The sequence below is a fragment of the Castor canadensis genome, chromosome 8 (genome assembly GCF_047511655.1).
Source record: "Castor canadensis chromosome 8, mCasCan1.hap1v2, whole genome shotgun sequence".
NCBI lineage: Eukaryota > Metazoa > Chordata > Mammalia > Rodentia > Castoridae > Castor > Castor canadensis.
The window spans coordinates 109,777,223-109,796,594 of NC_133393.1; the positions used below are offsets into that span (position 1 = coordinate 109,777,223).

The 19,372-nt window shown below is 41.6% G+C and overlaps 1 protein-coding gene across 5 annotated transcripts in view; it reads right to left on the reverse strand.

Annotated features, from left to right (window-relative positions):
- Nucleotides 1–1,501: 1,501 nt before the first annotated feature.
- Nucleotides 1,502–19,372, reverse strand: part of Best3 (bestrophin 3) — a 49,640-nt gene continuing 31,769 nt past the window's right edge. For all 5 annotated transcript variants that reach the window (XM_074083884.1, XM_074083882.1, XM_074083881.1 and 2 more), the window contains one exon: nt 1,502–13,990. In XM_074083884.1, coding sequence (XP_073939985.1) covers nt 13,057–13,990 — 934 coding nt within the window. In that variant the 3' untranslated portion in view covers nt 1,502–13,056. The remainder of the gene's footprint in view (nt 13,991–19,372) is intronic.

The window sequence follows — 19,372 nt, forward strand, 5'->3', positions numbered from 1 at the left end:
TGCCCATTTCTGGATTCTCTCTTTGGTAATCAATCCATTTGAAAAGGATTTTAAACATTAACAAACATTTTATAACATAATTAACTGTAATTTCCACAGTCGTTTTGTTCTTAGTCACACTCTTATAATGCCTTTGGAATAATGGGGTTTGTTTGGAATGTTGTTGAGAATTTGACGAAAGGGTAGGCCATGTGTGGCACTGGGGCTACTGTGTGGCTCTTCCCTACCCTCTCACTCCATCCCATGCGTACTGCCCTTACTTTTCCTTCTATCATCTTTGATCCACAGACATAGGACCCCTTCCCCCAGGAAGGAACCCCCCAAATCCTTCTGAGTTTAGAAACTCTTTCCTTTAAATTTTCTCATGTTCAATTCCCTCCCTGCCCCTGGGATGGAGAGGAGTGGGATCTGGCTGCACCATCTGGGCAAGGTGCCTAAGGCTTATGGGGTTGTCTTGCAGGTGGCCAGGCTCTGGATTGAGAAGGGACCTGCCTGCTGAGCAGATCACTCTTGTGACGGTGCATTTTTTGTTTTCTTTGCATGAGATTGAGCCACCAGAAAGGTACTCACATGCTGAGTTGAGCTGACACAAGTGATTTACATAGATGAAGCGCTGTACCCTCAAGGGGTGGCCCTGAATACTCTTAGCCCTGTCCATTTATGTCCCCAATCCCCCACTCCCACCCAAGAGGCAATGTCAATGTCAAGTACACCTGAGAACCTCTAGTATCCCTCAGAGAGGAACACCACTAGCCATTGGTTTCAGGTGGAGTGTTGGTCTGGGCTTTTTGACGTTCAACATGTTAAAATGCTGCCACCTGGAGGCAGGAGTGGGGAGGGAGGGAAGGTAGAGCGGGGTGTGGGGGAATTGGGGGTATGTGGGGGGGGCTGCCTCTTGAGACATCCTCCCTTTTGGACTTACTCTGGTCTTTTCCTCTGCAAGGTTAAAGTTGCTACATGTTGTTTTGTCAAATTGGTCCAAGGCAAGAAATTTTAAGTTATGTCATTTTCCTATTTTCAGGAAAGGAACAATTAAAAATTCTCACGTTACTTTTGCTCTGAAGTTAGGCCCATTTCATTAACTAATAATACAAGCAGTTAGCCATGACTGAGTCTTACTTTTACATCAGCCCCTGAGTTAAATGCTTTATATCCATAATTTCATTTAATATTTAAAACAACCCAGTGAGGAAGGTCCTGGCAGTAATGCCATTTTGTAGTTGATAAACTGAGGCTAAGGGATATCAAGTCACTTGCCCATGGTCCCTCAGTTAGCAAGAGTCTGAGCAGCACACAGTGCCATGGCTATTAATCACCACACTATTTAGGAGCACCCTCTCTTGGGACCCCCCCCAACTCTGGGGGCTCTACTTTCCCACTTTACACTTTTCTATCTCAGTAAATTCTCTTGCTTTACATTTTGAAAAAAATCACCACACTATTTAATATATAATGACATAAAAATGATAGCAAACATTTATTGACAGCAATGTGCTATGAATTTCGTGCATGTTAACTTATTTAATATCCATAACAACAGGTGCATTATATCTTCATTTTATCTGTGAGAACGCCAAGTAGTGGAAAGGTTAACTTGTACAAGGAGTGGTTGATGTAAGATGTGAACCCATGTGAATCTGAAGGCAGAGCTCACATTCTTACTCTCTCTTCTGACAAAGGCTGACTAGACCATGTTTGAAGTTTGGTTTTATGCATAGAACGTAAAGTAAAATCAAGAGCTCACTCTGCCTTCTGTGCCCGATTTATTGTGGAGGACAGAAGACTGTTGAGTTTGTCTTACACTACCTTCACACGCAGTCTGCTGAAAAACACTCAGGAAAGGCACATAGCTGGTCCTCAGCCACCAGCGTGTGGGAAGCAGGGCAGACGGCGCAGATACCTGTGCAACCCCATGTGAGCTCTTTTGGATTCTATGAGGCCCTGGGGTATGGGGGGTGTAGAGTAGCTTGTAATCCTAGGGGCCTTATTGATGTCTGAATTTAATTGGGGCAACATCAGGATGTACAAAAACTGTACACAAGGGTGACATTCCCCTTTGGCTTTGGGTAATGGAGGTTGGGAAGCTATGGAGAATTGTCCTGGAGGCTGGGAGGCAGACCCTGTGGCCCTTGATGGGCTAGCTGAAGGACAGGTCATTTCCAGCTTGGTGCTGGTCTTCCTGCTCTTTGCTCCCACAAACCTCAGGGTTCTCCCCACAGGCTCTCTGAGTATCCCTTGGCACATGTTCTGAGGAGAGTGATCTGGACTTCATGTTGGCGGAAAACCAAGTCAATGCCCACAAGGGAGAAAGCTTAAATCCAGGCACAGTCCTGCCTCTTGTGTTTGGTGTTTCTCCTATATTCAATCTTTCATATTCAGTCTTTCTGGTCCCTTACAAATTTTAGAAATGTTTATTTCCCAAGCAGTGAGTGGGCTTGATCTTTTCAGCCATCTCTCCCTCACACCAACAGAGTTTACTCACTCTGTCTTCTTCCTCCATGGACTGACTTGCCCTTTTCCTGAGGAGAGTAAAGCTGGCTTTAAATATTTCATATTTCATCTCTTCTCTCTGCAGAGTTGCTTCTATTATGCAGGACTCTGTGACAGGTGCTCTGGAGCTGACCTCAGAGTGACCGATGTGTCCTGAGGTTGGTGGATGGAATAGTAAAATGGCTCCTGGATGCTTCTGTCCATGGCAAGAGTCAACCAGCCTGCTGGATACCATGAACAGCAGCTGTGGCTCTGCTAACCTGAGGTGAAGAGGCTCGAGTTTCTCCAATGAAAATGACACAGCCATGCTTTGCTGTTCCTGGGATCCGATATCCGTGCAAGACCAGCTGTCAGTGGGTTTGGTCAGTCAGCGATGGGAGTCCCCATGTCTTGGATGATTTGCCCTGTCATTGAGCCAGGGAGAATACTAAGATGTACATTTTACCCAGAGAGCCAGTTAGAAAAAGAAAAACATACGAGTGGTGGCAATGGGCTCCTGGCAATTTTAGAGTTATAAGTAGAAAAATGATCTGAGAACTTTAAATTTCTGCATTTTTTTTTTCTTTTTCTCTTTCCACATTTATACAATTCACAGGGACCAGGGTCTCCAGGGAACTGGTAATGCTTTAGTAAAAGAATGGCAAACACAAGAGACCTGCTGGGCCATGCAGGTAACAAATGAGTGAAGCAACCTAGTGCAGGCCAACAGGGGGTGATGGAGGCTGTGGATAATCTTTTTTTGCTGGCCAAAAAAAGAAATATCTGAAAATCAGATTCACATTACCACCCACTGCCGACCAAAGTTGCTTATCTGTGTCTCAGACTACTGGGCGAAGGAACTTATTTAGCAAACATCATTTTGCTTATCTAAAAAGAGACAAAACAAAATTCACAGAAGTTGCTTTCAGTGTTTCTACTGCTGTTTTCTCTTCATGGAAACTCATACTTCTGGGGTGCCTCAGTATGAAAACCCCTGGCTGATGAATGCTGACCTTCTGCAGGGGTTAGTCCCGAACATTAGTACACATGAGAAAATTTCTAGAGTGCAAATGACCATTACAAGTCTTTTTGGAAGGTACCTGTTGGGCACCGAGTGTCTTTTTCAGGAAGTCCACTGTCCAGATGCACTGTAGAGTTTGGTTTTTTCCAGTGGAACAACAGATGAAATGATTGACTTGTGTAGAGCAGCTAAGTTGGAAAGTTCTAGTGTGCCTTTAAATATCAGAATAACTCTTTAGCACTTTGGAATTGAGACTGATTTTGTAGGACTTATTTCACCCTCTCACTCTGAGGTCTGTGTTTTCTGGGGAGAGGGGATAAGTGAAGATAGTCCTTTCTTTATGCAGGTCTACAATGGATACATATTTGCCTTTCCTCTCCTAGGCTCCCACGGTTGAATTCACATATTTAGGATGGTTTCAGTATTCTGAAGGATGCTTCCTGAACCTAAAGCCTTAGATATGCACAAAGAAGAAGGAATTGGTGGTCTTGAACTGGATCTTTCAGGCACCCAAGCCAGCTTTGACTAATGACAATATACAATCTTATATCCAAAAGTTTAGAATGTTGCCAGTGAAGGAGGGGATCATGAGTAGAAAGATGTAATGGAGGGGAATGCATTTATAGAGAATAGGCTCTAAGGTTGGGCCACCCTTTAGGGAAAAATATCTTTGCCTGATGATTTATATGAAAACTTGATTTTTGAATCCGAACTCTGCTGGTTAGCAGCTTGGTGACCCAGGTGTACTATTTCACTTTCTTGAACCCCAGTTTCCTCATTTGTAAAATGGACATTAGTGGCATGCACATTTGAGAATTAAATGTGATAATGAGTGGTAGCACTTACTTTAGCATCTGCTACATAATTAGTATTCAATAAGCGTTGGTTTACCCAGTTCCCTCGCCAGACTTTGAAGGGTAAGTCATTAGATGAGTTTGAATGGTTACGATGATCGTGTTCTGCAAATAGAAATTTCTATACTATCCTAATTATCTTTTTGTACTTTTTTCTTTTTTAGGTGGTACTGGGGTTTGAACTCAGAGCCTCAAGCTTGCTAGGCAGGCACTCTACCACTTGAGCCACTCCACCAGCCCTACCTAATTATCTTTTTGGATGCAGCATGGAATGGTTAAATCAGCAGTGAGCCTAAGACACATGGGATTAAATCCCAGATTGAAAATTTAATTGTTGTATAACTTTAAGCAAGTTATTTAACTCCTCCATTTCTCCTATATGGTAGGTAGTAGTAATTTTTGTGGATGTTATGAAGCCTGCTTGAAATGATACATTTAAAATACTTGGCACATCCCTAGTGTCCAGTAGGTATTCACTCTCCCCTCTCTGATCTCAGCCACATTTTTGTTTCTTCTCTCTTCTCTCAAGGATAAACTCTCCAGAAACATTATTGGAAATGGCATTTGAGAGGGACTTTAACCCCTGAGTCCATCTTTGTTCATTTCACTTTATTGATTTATTTTGCTCAGGGACCATGAGAATCTTTCCTACAACATTCTGATTTTAGTTGCTTGCATGCTAAAGTCAGCACTAACTATTCTTTTAGAAAGAAATGAGCAATATGAAGTTCAGAGTGTTCAGGCAACTTGACTGAAACCACACCAAGTGGTTCGTGGTCATATTAGATTGAGATCTCCAGGTTCCTGGCTTTGTATCTAGATCTTATTTGGTTTTATTTATTTCTTCTTCCTTTTTTTCAAGCATTCAGTCAACTAATAATTTTGAGATGGGTCAGGTGCTATTTTAAGCATCAAGGATGCACTGGTTGAAAAAGACAGTGAATGGAGTTTATGTCTCAGAGGAAGGTGAAATGGCTACCTCCTAAAGACAGGTGGGCACAGGCCCCATTTCTGCTATCCCCATGAGAATGTCATTATCCCACCTGGCCTCTCACCGTGCAGAGTTTCAGTCAGAACGAGGCTAGGAGGAGCAAATTAGATTGAAGGCAGGTGAATGAATGTACCATCCAGAATGATATATTCTTTACAAAAGTAATCGGATCTACTTTTACTGGGGAACAAAAGGATTGATTCTTTGTTTGAAAGTGCTTTCTGATCTCGAAAGATGCTTTCCCTTTGGAATTTGTAGGGTCCAATGGCCACATGAATGAATAATGAGCTTATTATTAGTATCAAGGGGGATGCCCCTCTCAGAAAGTTTTGCTCTAGGGGAATGAAGACAAGACAAGATTAGTTCTCTTCTGAAGTGATCTACAACCACCCCCTGCATGGAGCTGCGTTTTAAAGTCAAGGCCAAGGCTGGCAATAAACAACCAATATTCACCCATCTCTGAGCACAGCCTGCTACAGGAGAGTAAAACCTAAGACAGTGTGGAAAGCCCTGCTTATCAGGTGATCTTAGTTGGCAGATCCAGCCATGCTGGCTGGGTAACACCCCAACTTTGCTGATCCAGCCTAAATGCAGTTGGATCCCTGGATCTGATTCTGCCTTTGACTGTTGAATTCTCTGTGGAACACTATATCTGTTTCTCATTCAGCAACAGCTCCTATATTCTTGTAGCTTACTATGACTCAGATAAAAGAGATGGTCTATTTTTAGTGAGATTTCATGTAGAGGAGTGTTAATAGACTTTAAGCACCCCAGGCACCAAAGAGGGACAAGTTAGCAGTGAACAGATAGCAAGAGCAGTGCATTTTGCAGGTGGTTTGATTTAGTGGGGGGATCCAGAGCCTTGTGGGGTTGCAGCTCATCTTTTATTCCATTCATACTACCCTATCTTTCCACTCTCACAGAGGCTATTTTGTTTTATACCTGTGTATCTGCCTTGCACGAAATATGCGGAACTTATAAACTGGTCACTTAGTAGGAGGTGTTGGGAGGAAGCTGGCTTATTCCGTGGATGAAAATAAAACTGATCTTTACCTAACACTGTAAAGGAACAGGACAAAAAAATGTAGGTTGACATCATAACCTAGGGATGGGGAAAGATTTCTTATCCAAGACATTGAAAACATGGAACAATATGTTGGTAAACTTGATTATACAAAATTAAGGTGTTCAATACTGCAAATGACTCCATGGATACTTTTAACAGACATGCAAAGATTTGGAAAAGACTACTGTAATGTCTAAAACCAATGAGGGGCTACGATCATCGTAGAAAACTGAAGGAATTTCTGAGAATCAACAAGAAAAATATAGAAATCCCATTGGATAAAAAAGCAAAGAATTTCAGAAAGTTTTGTTCAAGGGGAATGAAGACAACATGAGATTTTTCAAGCGTCCCCAATAGGATTAAGTGTATGAAGTATATGAAGAGATCCTTGGCAAGTAGGTGTCACTTTACTTGCTAGACAGGATCAATAAGCTATGGAGGTGATATCAAGCTTGGGTGGGAAAGGGTTTAGAAGAGATACAAGAATACCTAAGTGCTTCTGGGAGAGGCCATTCTGCTTTCAGATGTACACACTCCAAAGAAACTCTTTTATGGGTCCAAAGAGACTGTATAAGGACACTTACTGGAGAGCCATAGAGCAGTTGGGGGAGTGGATAAGTAAGATATAAGACATCTTTGAATATGCAGTAGTTAGAAGCAATGGGTAAGATATATACAAGGGAATTTGGGAGGATCTTAAAAACATAGTACTGAATGGAAAACAAACAAGCAAACAAAGAAACAGATGAGACCTATAATATAAAAACATTTAAGTGAGTTAAAAAACACTTGCACAGAGCTGGGTTTGGTGGTGTATGCCTGCAATCCCAGCATTTGGGAGGCACATGCAGGACGATTGTGAGTTCAAGGACAGTCTGGGTTACACAGAAAGACCCTCTCTCAACCAACTAAGGGCTCAGTGGTACTCAGTGGTAAAATGCTTGTCTGGCATTGTACTGGATAAAACCCAGTACCACCAAAATACAAAAACCACACTTGCATACAGAACAACAATATATACTTTTGTAAGGATGTACACAAATACCTGGGTGTGGTGGTACACACCTGTAATCCCAGCACCCAGGAAGTTGAGCCAGGAGAATTACAAGTTTGAGGTTGGGATATGGTGAATTCCAGGTCAGCATGAGCTACATAGTGAGACCCTGTCTCAGAAAAACAAAAAACAAAACAACAACAAAAAGGAGGTATACAAAGGGATTCATATTAAGCAAATTAAAATAGTTGGGAGGGAATCAGGACTCTGGGTGAAAGGAAATACACAAATATACTAGCAATCATGAGTGGACTTTGGAGGGTATTTTGTTATTCACCTTGAGCTGTGGAAGAGAGAGACAGATCTGTGAGAGGGCTTGAAGAGTGCGACTGCCTGGGTACCCAGCTTTAGTTAAATGCCTGACTATGAATAAAAGTCTGAGTGGTGACATCACCCTGGGATTTCACCAGCTCTTTGACATTATTCTCCTGGAAATGCTGGTAAATTTGTGAGTTTGGTTGACCCATTGGAAGGAGGTAAACTGATCCTGTCAACAGTAACTATTTTCTATTTAGAACCGCTTTCTACAAAAAACAAAGTGCCAAATGATCTCCTAGAAGACACAGTTTACTCATTTGGTCCTAAATAAGACATGTATAAAACCTGAAGCTGGCCAGTGTCTTTCCACAGTCTAGCTGTTTATTGGTGCAAGTTCTGAAATAATATTGGATAGAATATATTATTGTCACCTTTTATAGAAACCACAATTTCAGAAAATTACAGTTATGTCCACAGTGAGGTTCTCTAAGAATGAACCTCAGGGCTTAAACCCAAGTTTTCTAGATTTAAGGTTAGATCCTCCAGCATCAACAGACAAATGGTGATTACTTCACAGCTTGGGCACAGAATAGGAAATTAGTCTGTTTCTGGGTCCATCTGTTTTCTCTCCTTTTTTTTTTTCTCAGCAGAAGTTTCCTTGATGGTTGCCTTATTTTTATTTTCCTTTAGTCTAACCCAGGTTTCTCAAGCTTGGTACATTGGACCGGAGAGCTGTGATGCTTACCCTTGCATTGGAGTGTGTTTAGCAGCGTTCTGGCCTTTGTCCACAAGATGCCAGTAACACCTCCCATGTCACAGCCAAAAAAAATAGCTCCAGACATTGTCTCTTGGTATAAAATCATGTCTGGGTGGCAACCACTAGACTACACGAAGATCCTGGACACACCAGCATTTCCGTACAAAATCTATTTTAGAAATCTTCTCTCTCTTTTCAGGATATAAGATGCAATATTCCCTTTGCTGCCTCTGTTAACAAATGTCCAAAAGTAGAAGCTCAGAGAAGATGGTTCTAGGTAACCACCTAGCCAAATCTAACCTGCAGCAAAAAGACTTGGGCCCTTTTAATAAAATAATTCAGAATTCTTTTTTTTTTTTTTTTGGCAGTACTGGGAGTTGAACTCAGGCCCTTGCAGTTGGTAGGCAGGTGCTCTATCACTTGAACCACACCACCAGCCCTATGAACTAATTCAGAAACAAACAATAGAAAAACAATCTTCGGTCTTGAGTCAATTGAGTATTTGGGCAAATGTATTCATTCAAATCCCCATTTTGGAGAGAAATTGCTTTGTTTTGTATTTGCCCTGGCTGGTGACATGATGACTGCATATGGCAGAAGTATTTAAGGGAGAGTTTAGAGAGAGGTGAATGCTCGTTGGGTCATGTCTCTCAAGCTTTTCCAATGGGTTGGGGTCCTTTTTCTGGGTTTTATGAGATTTGCAAGCAGAGAACAATCCTGTTATTCTTAAATGGGTCCTTAAAGGCCCTATTAGTGGAAAGACTGTCCTAAAAATGCAAAAGGATGGAGAACTGCTTGAGATAGTTGAATAAGATGAAATGAGGAAGCCCTTGGTTATTTCTATCAATAGTACAGAGCATCAGATGGTTGTACTGAGGGAAGGGCCAGTGGAATTAGATTCTAATGTGCTCTTGCTTGGGAGGTTTTAGGTATTATTCCTAATTAGCTGATATAAGACCAGGTTTGGGGAGGTTAGATTACCTATGAGGGTCTTCTAGCCTTAAAGCAAGGGTTCTAAATCCACTGGATTTATAGTGGAAAGAACAAATACAGTTAGTTTTCTCTTGCTTCACATATGGATTGAGGCAATTGCTATACACAATAGGTTAGGGGAGGAATTCATCACCATGGTGATGAGGCCTGAGATGGTATGAAAAGTGAAGGAATGATGACAAATGCCAGGGAGAAGGAAGATGGGGAGGTTGAGAAACATATGAAAGAAAAGAAGAACCCTAAAATGATAAGCTAAATAAGTTGGAAGCTCAATGCTGTGAATGTTAGAAGAAAGGCTTTGTGAATGTAAGAGATTAGAATTCCAAGGGAAAAGGAGATCCTGATGAAAAAAATTATTAAAGGAGCAAAGAGAAATTCATGGTGAGTAGACAGCGCACTGATCCAGTCATGCCTACTGTCCACTCCTCAGCCTGGGGTTCCAGCCTTTCAATTCTGTCACGATGCCTCACAGTGGCCCAGTGAAACAACCTAGAGGGGAGCCCATTTTGCAGGTGGAAAGACAAGATTTCAAAGGAAGGGTATTTGCTCACCTTCCTAAAGCTACTCAGAGGGATTCACATGCCGGTTTTGGAATACTTGTTCTGTCACACCACATGACCGCTTGGCTTTCCAGATTCTCAACAGATTTGGTGATAATAAGGACTCAGAAAAAAATAATTAAGGATTAAATCAATCTCTCTGGTGGAAGAAATGAAACGGGAATGCCGAAAAAAAGGGGGTGTATGTTTTAGTGAGTTCTTTCTTTGCACTAATGGTAAAATGTACATTTCTCCACTCCATTTCAAATGTTTTCTGAAGCCTAGTCAAAGAAGGCTGACAGTCAAAACCTGCCATGGTGTAGGCCATGAGCTGAGAAGACAAGATAATAAAAGAAGGTGAGAGAACAGCCATCTTTGTTTTGTTAGGAACCAGTCATCTTAAATTTTTGGATGACAGAGAAAAAGCTGATAAGCCTTTACGTTACTGAACTTGGACCCCAATGTCACGGCAGAGTTATATAGAGCTTGACTTCGCTGTGTGCTCTGGCTTGCAGAGTGCATTTAATGTAGAGCAAAGCTGAGCCTGTTCTTAGAATTGTCAATCCCCAAAGACTAAGCATTAGGCCATGAGACCGCTCATCCAGGTGGTGGAAAGTTCTAGAGCTCAGGAGAAAGTGGGCTAGGTAGTTAACGAAACCAGGCACATGAGAATAAATTCTTTTTTTTGCAATACTGTTCTCTGATGGGTAAAAACTCATTTCAGAATGGAGAATTTCTTCATCTGCTCTGCATAACTGCTGGCTTGAACTTACAGTTGATTTCCACCAGATGGGCTCATCAAACAAGTCATAATTCAATGTTTAATGCAAGGAGAAAATGGGAGGCCATCTCAAATTTTGAAGAAATATTGAGGAAATTAAATAATTCTCTGGATAAAGGTGCGTAGGTGATGGGAACAGAGATTTTACCATCCCTCCACAAAATGTATCACTCTATTTGTATGTAATTTATCGCCTTGAATTTAGGAATGAAAAATAATCAATTTCAAAAGTAACTAAGTAGAAACTTATTTGTATCTGAGAAATAGATCAAGCCAAAGAGAGGAGACTGTACTTAAACCAAAACACTCAAGAAAATTGCATGAAGAGGCTGGTGACTGGGAGAAGGCTAGGTTTTGGCCCTTTTGAAGTCTTATATTGGGGCGTGAGCCCATAGTCAAAACATAATGCTTGGGAACTATCACTGTTTTTCCAGATGCTAACACTATTGACCAACATAGAGAACCATCAGCATATAGATTTCTTTTAATAGTGTTCCCTTTAAGTTCATTGAGAAAAGCCAGTCAAAGTAAATGTCATTTTGCTCATGGAGCTTGGGAGGCCTGTTGAGATTTGAAATCTTGTGTAAATGTGCTAATTATAACACTGCACATCAGGAGGAGTGGGGGAAGGGTTAGGAGGATCCCATCCACTTGCTTCTGTCATGAAAATGAGGACCATGGCTAGGCCTCAAAGTTGGAGCATTGCTCTCCTCTCTGAATGCATGTAGTCTTAAGTAAGAAGGACCCAGAAAGGCCTCCAAGACTGGAGAGATTTAGCACAAACTTGTGATTTAGCATGGCTTCCATGGAGCATGATCCAGAGTTCTGGGCAAATTGTTGGCAGGTTCAGGGCCTTACAGACAGCATAGAGCACAATGGCTAAGAGTGTGGGCTCTTGAGTTCGATACGCCTAGCTATGTGATTTTAGGCAAATTACTTCTCTGTTTTCTTCATATTTAAAATGGAGACAATAGTATATAAAGCTCACAGGATTCCTATGAGGATTAGTGAGATCATCTATGAACTTCACAAGTTAACTGCCTGGAAAATGATGAGCACTTAATAAACGGTACCACTAGGGTTACTTTCTTTCTGAAGCCATGTGTTACAAGGCAAGGCTGTAGAGAGTTGGGAGCTCGCAGTACATAGCTTTCCAAGAGCTCCTGGAGGGAGTCAGACTCCATCATGGAGTCATGGACCCCATTATCCACCCAGCTCCAATGTCCTATTTAATTCCAAACAATCTGATAGGCACAGTAACTGGTCCCATGTGTGACACAACTGGCGTTTTCCTCTCAGAGTTTGAGTTAAACAGATTTGAGCCATGTTACTCTTTGGTTCCATAGCATTTGGTTATGCAGGTTCTACATCCTCTTGGCTTCAGTTTTCTCTAGAGTCCAAGATCAAAGAGCAGAAGAAGAAAGGAACGGCAATGATTTTGAGAGAATGGTTGATGCCATCAACTCCCACACTTTTTCCACAGAGGGGCTGGGAGTATGTAAGAGTAGATTTGTTGACATCTTTGATTATTCTGTAGGAGGCTTTGCCAGTGCCTCATATTTTGAACACCATGGCAAGAAGTAGGCAATAGAGTTGGCAAGAGAAAAATCTTATAACTTGAAAAATGGGATAAAGTAGAGTCACGGAGGAGAAAGCAAGATTAGGAAAAAGGCAAAGGAAAAAGGAGAAGAGAATAAAGGGGAAGGGAATGAGTTTCCTTTTCTTGAAAGTAGAAAGAGAAATTTAAGAGAAATGAAGATTTCTGACACTAATGAAATTTAAGAATTAGGAAAAGATAATGACAGCTCTGGAAAGTAGGAGTGAGTTGGCTAGAAAGCCTTAAAGACTTATAGGTAGAAAAGGCCCTTTAGGGCATTATGTGAACTGTCTTTTGTCTTTACAGCTAAAGAAAAGGAGAAAGGAAAAAAAGAAGCAGAAAAGAAATAGAGAACACTTTGTGTCTATAGGATTGGACTATAAGCTATAAGGCCTTTCCCAAAGCTAATCACCTAAGTATTTATAAGTCATATGAATCTATCTTAGATTCCTGATTTGATTAAGATAATTCACTGTGGGCTGTGTAACTTCCTTGAGAGTCACTTGTATAGATGACATGAATATGTTTGATTTTCTCAGTTTTCAAAAAGTCAGGATCATAATGCCCTTCAAATTTCTAAGCAGCTTATACAGAATAATAATTTTTAAAACAAACTGACCAGCCCCCAGGGTGTTCTGGGATTGATGCTGAGCTTTTCATGAAGGCTGACTCTCATCTAGAACCAGATCCTAGAGCTTTGTGGCATTCCTTTGGGTGACTCCCCAACTGGCTCATTATTAAATTCTAGGATATCTGTTTCCTTAGTGTCCAGGTTTTCCATTAAGTACAGCATATCAGGAGAGACTGCAGAGCCAGCCCCAAGGTTGATTCCATTGGTCTCTGATGATGTTTCTGTGTCAAGTAAAAGAGTTGGCCCAGGGCTCACAGAATCTGGATTTAAGTTTTCCAGGGAGCTGTGTCTGGACTTGGGGAACTCTGGGAGGCTCCACCTCTTTGGTAACATGCTATCACCCACGTCCTCCTCAACCTTGAACATATCTATCTCAGTATTGGCAGAAATAGTCTGAGGACTTGGGCCCCTACGTGGTGTCCTCTTCTCTGAGGTGAACTGGAGCAATTCCACTGGGTTCTCTTGCTGCCCAGTCCTGCTTGGCTGAACCCCAGTAAACTCAAGGCTTATGATGGAGGTAGCAGAGTCATGGTGATGGCCATTTGAAGAGGGCATTGGTGTTTCAGCTGCTGTGATCAGTACCTCGGGGACCTGAGGCATTTTGGTGGGGGAGGTTCGCACACTGGACTGTGGGGTTAGGCTCTGCAGAGTGCTTGTTCGGCTGGTCTCCCTGATTGTGGACAGTTCTCCCATGCTGGAATGCAGCATGGGGCTGCCCTCCAGGGACTGGGATTGCTTCCGGGTGGGTGAGGCTCTGTGGGGGCTTCTTGAAGGCACATCTAGCAGATCCCGAGCTGGGCTCAGATGGAAGAACATGGAGCTGTCGCTGGCTTGCCTCCCAAAGCTTCTTCTCTGTGGGCTGACAGGGTGTTCGTGTGTACTCAGGAAGCGCTTGACTCTTCTTATCATGGAATGTCGATGACCATGCTTCTCATAGTTCCATAGCCACTCCTCGCCAGGCAAGTCAGACCCAGATGACCTGAAACACACAATGACAAAAGACAGGAAGGGTAGCCTAAGACTAATGTTGGAGCAGTCTCAAAGTTAAGAGATGAGTTTTGCATTTTTGCATTACAGAATTTGGAATAGGGTTAGGGGAATGTCAACTTGAAATAGTCTAGCAGAGGTTCTCATACCTTTTGGTCTCAGGATCCTTTTAAACTCTTAAGAATTATTGGGTATCCCAAGCAGATCTATTTATTTAGGTTATATTTACTGTATTTAAAATTACAACCAAGGAATGCCAAAACACAAGAATGTATAAGCGCACATTCCTTTAAAGAAAGGGACGACATCATCATATATCTTGCAGCCTCTGGAAAATTCCTCTGTATAGTAGTCCCTCCTGATCCATGGGAGATGCATTCCAAGATCCCCAGTGGATCTCTGAAACCACAGATCATACTTAACCACATACAGTAATGCCTTTTCCACCTTGACTAAGTGCATGTCACACACTGTGGCTATAACTTTTGCAGTTTGACGTTCAACAGCAAAACCGGCATGAGTTGCTGCCTTTTTGCAAATTTCATGGGTAGATGATTCATTCTTATTGTGCAACTTAGCAATTAAATATATGCTTTGTTTTTCTTTCCTTAAGTTGGGAACTTTCACCTTGCCAGGCACCAGTGACTCACGCCTATAATCCTAGCTACTCAGGAGGCAGAGATCAGGAGTATCTTGGTTCAAAGCCAGCCAGGCAAATAGTTCGTGAGACCCTATCTCAAAAAAACCTTTCACAAAAAAGGGCTGGTGAAGTGGCTTAAGGCATAGACCCTGTGTTCAAACCCCAGTACAGTGGGAAAAAAAAAGGAACTTTCTCCTTTTACTTTTTGACACATCCAAATTGCCAACATCACTACTACTGTGCTCTGGGGCTATTATTGAATAAATTAATAAAATGAGGATTACTTCTACACAAGTGCTGTAATAATGTGACTGTCAATCTGATAACTGAATCATAGCTAAATTTAAGAGAGTAAAAATAACAGCTAACACTCATTTAATTATCACAATAATTTGGAAGTTGGTTTTGTTAGCATTATGTGCACTTTACAGATAGGGAACTGAAGTCTAGAGAGATCCATTAAGCCTGTAAGGCCAAACTGGAACCCTTACTCGTGAGCCTTTGAACTCATTCCTTTGATATAAAGCCTGTTGCACAGGGTTAAGGTAAGAGTTAGAGCCCAGTGCAATACCATGAGTAAAATGCAGACTTTTCCCAGAGGAAATCTGTGAATGCTTTGCAGTTCTGTCTGTTCAATTAGGGCTAAAGAAGGAGATCCATGAACCCTGTGGAAAGAAGAAATTCATGGAGGTGAGATGGACTGGCATTGTTGTTGGGCCTGATGGTGTAAGTTAGTGTTTTTTTTTTTTTTTGTGGTTCTGGGTTTTGAACTCAGGGCCTTGACCTTGAGCCACTCCAACCGCCCTATTTTTGTGATGGGTTCATTTTTTTTTGAGATAAGTTTTCTCAAGCTATTTGCTTGGGCTGGCTTTGAACTGCGATCCTCCCAATCTCTGCCTCCTGAGTACCTAGGATTGTAGGTGTGAGCCACTGGCACCTGGCCCGATGGGGTAAATTCAATGGACTTGCTAGGGTTAAGAATATCCTGTTGAATTTTTTAATACAAAAAATAAAACAAATAATCCTACCATTTTAAATTTCCTTTGAGGCTGAAATAAAATGAGTAACTGAGGTAAGGAAAGCTTGTTTGGTAGTCAGGTCTGCTTCTCCTCAGATTACATGGCTGTCTTACATCTCTGTGGACTTACAGTCTTCATAGGGTTTGAAGAACTACTTAAGCTTTGCCCTTAAACCACAAATGCTCATGCTGGTTCTGGAGGCAACAGTAATGATGCTGTCCCAGTCCAGGACTGGCACTGACATCCATGGTGACAAGATGCTTTATGCTGGGTGCACTTTATGTGACATAAAAGAACATGCTGGTGCAGTATAATGGAGGAGTAACCTGAAAGGGAAAAGGGAGCAGCCAAAGAAAACGTGCTCCCGTGTTTATGAATAAAAGATGGATGACTGAGATGATTAACTGGCTCAACGTCCTGGGATGGCATTGGATTACAACCTCATGCTGTTATTCTAAAGCCCCAGCATTGCCCTTGGCTACCAGATAGTCTCCTGACCCAACCACTGCTGTGTGAGGTGTGGATTCTGTTACATCCACTTGGGAAATGCAGACTCATGCTTCACCGACCCTGGTGACCCTACTGGTTGAATTTCATTAGGTCAGACGTCTAGTCACACTTCACGGGAATCCATTTAGCTAGGAAGGCCACCAGAAGAGCAACAAACACAGTTGGTCACTAAGAATGCTGCACTGGCTGTGCTCTGGGACCTGAGGTCGAGCTGGCGGTCTCACTTTGTAGGACAGACATCTGCCCTCCATTTGGGATCTGACTATTTATTTGGGATTTGTTTCTCTTAACTACTTCTAGAGCACACAACCTTGTAAGAATAACACAATCTTCTAGGGAAAAAAAAGTTTATTATTATTACTTCAAAACCTTCCAAAGGAGCCAGGTGTTGGTGGCTTATACCTGTAATCTTAGCTACTCAGGAGGCAGAGATCAGGAGGATTGTGGTTCGAGGCCAGCCCAGGCAAATAGTTCTCAAGACCCTATCTCAAAAATATATAATACAAAAATGACTGGTGGAGTGGCTCAAGCTGTAGACCCTGAGTTCAAACCCTGATACCTCAACAACAACAACAAAAAACCTTCAAAAGGAAAAAAAAAAACCTTTGAATGAAACTATGCACTGGTGTAGTGTAGTGGTATTGTACATTCAAGTACAATGAGAGGAATAAGCCCCTTGAGTCACAGGTGAAAGAAAACAGACAAGCACAATGAACACACTGCAAAAGCACTCTTGCTAGTGTTCTCCTGATTGATGTTGTGTAGATCTGCTAAGGAGACCCCATTGAACCTCCTTCCTTGTAAAACTATGATGAGGATGCATGAGGCTTATTTGCTTATTCAGCTAGATAAATTTACCGAACATCTACCACAAATAGCTTGTTGCATTATGTAATTAATTACTTATAATTTAGAGGAGGGAGAAGGCATGTATATAAATGTCTACATTTTGGGCATAGTGAGTTTTCATGCTGGCCTTTGGTACTGAACCTGAATGGTTAGATGGAGAAGGGACAGAACATTCCAGGGAGAAGAAGTGACTTAAGCAAACAAGGCAGCAGGAATTAGTATATTTGTGAGGAAGGAGAAATACTTGAGTTTGAGTAAGACACAGAGGATAGTGTCAGACATACTCTGGAAAGATAGTCTTGGAGTATGTTATGAAGAGTCATATTGCAGGATGAGGAATTTTATTGTAGACAGCAAGCAGCTACTGATTGCCTTAGAGAATGGAAGGCATAACTGGCCTTGTATAGTTTTGGTAGCATCCATACTGGAAAGGAAGAACACTTTGAGTTTTATGTATCTCATGATGAAGTGATGAGTGGTGCCTGCAGGTCTTTCTGGCATGAGAGAGCAGGAGTGAAACTCCCCTGTGTGGTAAACCAAAAGATCTTTAAAATGCTTCCATGGGGAGGTGGTGAATCTAACTAAGATATATTGTAAACAGTTTTGTATATATCACAATGTACCCCCAGTCAACAATAATATGCTAATAAAAATTTAAAAAGTATTCAATGAAGATTAAATATTGCTTCTAAATGAAAATAAATAAATAAACAAAAATGGAAGAGTTCACTGTTAACACACAATGCCTACATCCTCCTCCTTCCTTTGAAAATCATGGTTTTCAATATGACTATATTCCCAATATGCAGAAACTGGTTTAAGAGCAAAATGGTTTAAAGCTTGGAACACACAGAATACTTTAAGAGACTCCTCAGTTCCTAATTGAAGGGCTTGGGTGTACCTTTTAAGCCCTTTTATGCTTTCTGGTTCTCATTATTTGATTTTAAAGTATACTATTAGTATAGGGTTAGTACAATTCTGAGGCCCAAATATAATGCACTTAAAGAATTACAGCAGAAACATTATATGGCAGAACACAAGCACCCTCATATATTACTACATATTAGAGATGATCGGATGGAAAAGTGAACTTTTATGTTTTGGAACTCATTTGGACTGAGCTAGGCAGGTAATTAGAGATAGCAGGACATTCATGGAGAGTGCAAAGAAGTCACTGGCTTCCCGAGATGGAATCGGAGAATCATCTGTGGTGGGACAAATGATTCATTCTGAGAGCTTGCAGAGCCAGGACTGCTACTGCTCAGGCTAACACCAACCAGCTGTGTGACCTTGAGGGACTCATATAACCTCTCTGTGACTTAGCATCACACCCGGTAAATTGATGATCATAATACTTTTACCTGCCTTCCGGGATGTTTGGGAGTTCAAAAGGGCTAATATTGACAAAAGTTTTGATGAGCAGAAAATATAAAAGGGACTATGTCAATGACTGGCAAACTTTCAGAAGTGTTTTCCAAATCACCATTGACCTCTTGTAGGGTTGGAGGAAACCATAGTGCCTGCTTGAGGGGTACTCTCTTTCTCCTTTAAAGAAAGGAGAACAAAGTGTCCTTTAAAAAAATGTTACTACACCTTGGAGCTGCCACCAAACCGTTAAAACCTTAGAAGATAAGGTATGCCTTAACGGCCATTTTGGGGTAAGGCTAGGGCCCTGGGTGAATGAAGAGGAAAAGGCAATGTTGGGGTATTCAGGGGAAGGAAGAGAGGACTGAATACACAGTGGAGTAGTGGGGTCAAGGCTGCTCTGCCCTTGCCTCTCAATATTGGCTTTTGTACCATTTGCCAGACATTCCCAACCCCATTTTGTACATTTTGCACAATACAAATCATTGACATAAACTTACAGGACACATAGGAACGAGAAAGGTTGTGTCACATGTTGGGCTATTTTAGAAAGGGAGGAGAATGGTAGAAGAAGGAAAAAGAGAAAAGATTATGTTAAGTCAGGCAGGCTTGTTACTTTTAGTTGATTCTAGAAGAAGAGATGGTATGCATTATTTCTACAGGGCAGATAGATGTCTGAATTGCAATTATTTTCATCTCCAATGTTAAGAAAACCGCAAACCCAGCATTTCAAAACATGTACTGCACACATACAAAGCCATCAGTCACACAGCCCCCCTGGCCAATGGCACACATCTAAGATGTGGGCAGCAGGGGTCTGGTTAAGGGCTCTTTTCGAGGCTTGGGCTGTCAGGGTGCAGAGCATTCCCCATGCCCTGTTGTCATAACAAGGAAGATAGCAGCACACTGCCACACTTCTTGGGATGTGCCTGATATAGAAAGATCAAAACAGCCATGTAGATCTGAAAGACTTAATGCTTTTTTTTTCAAA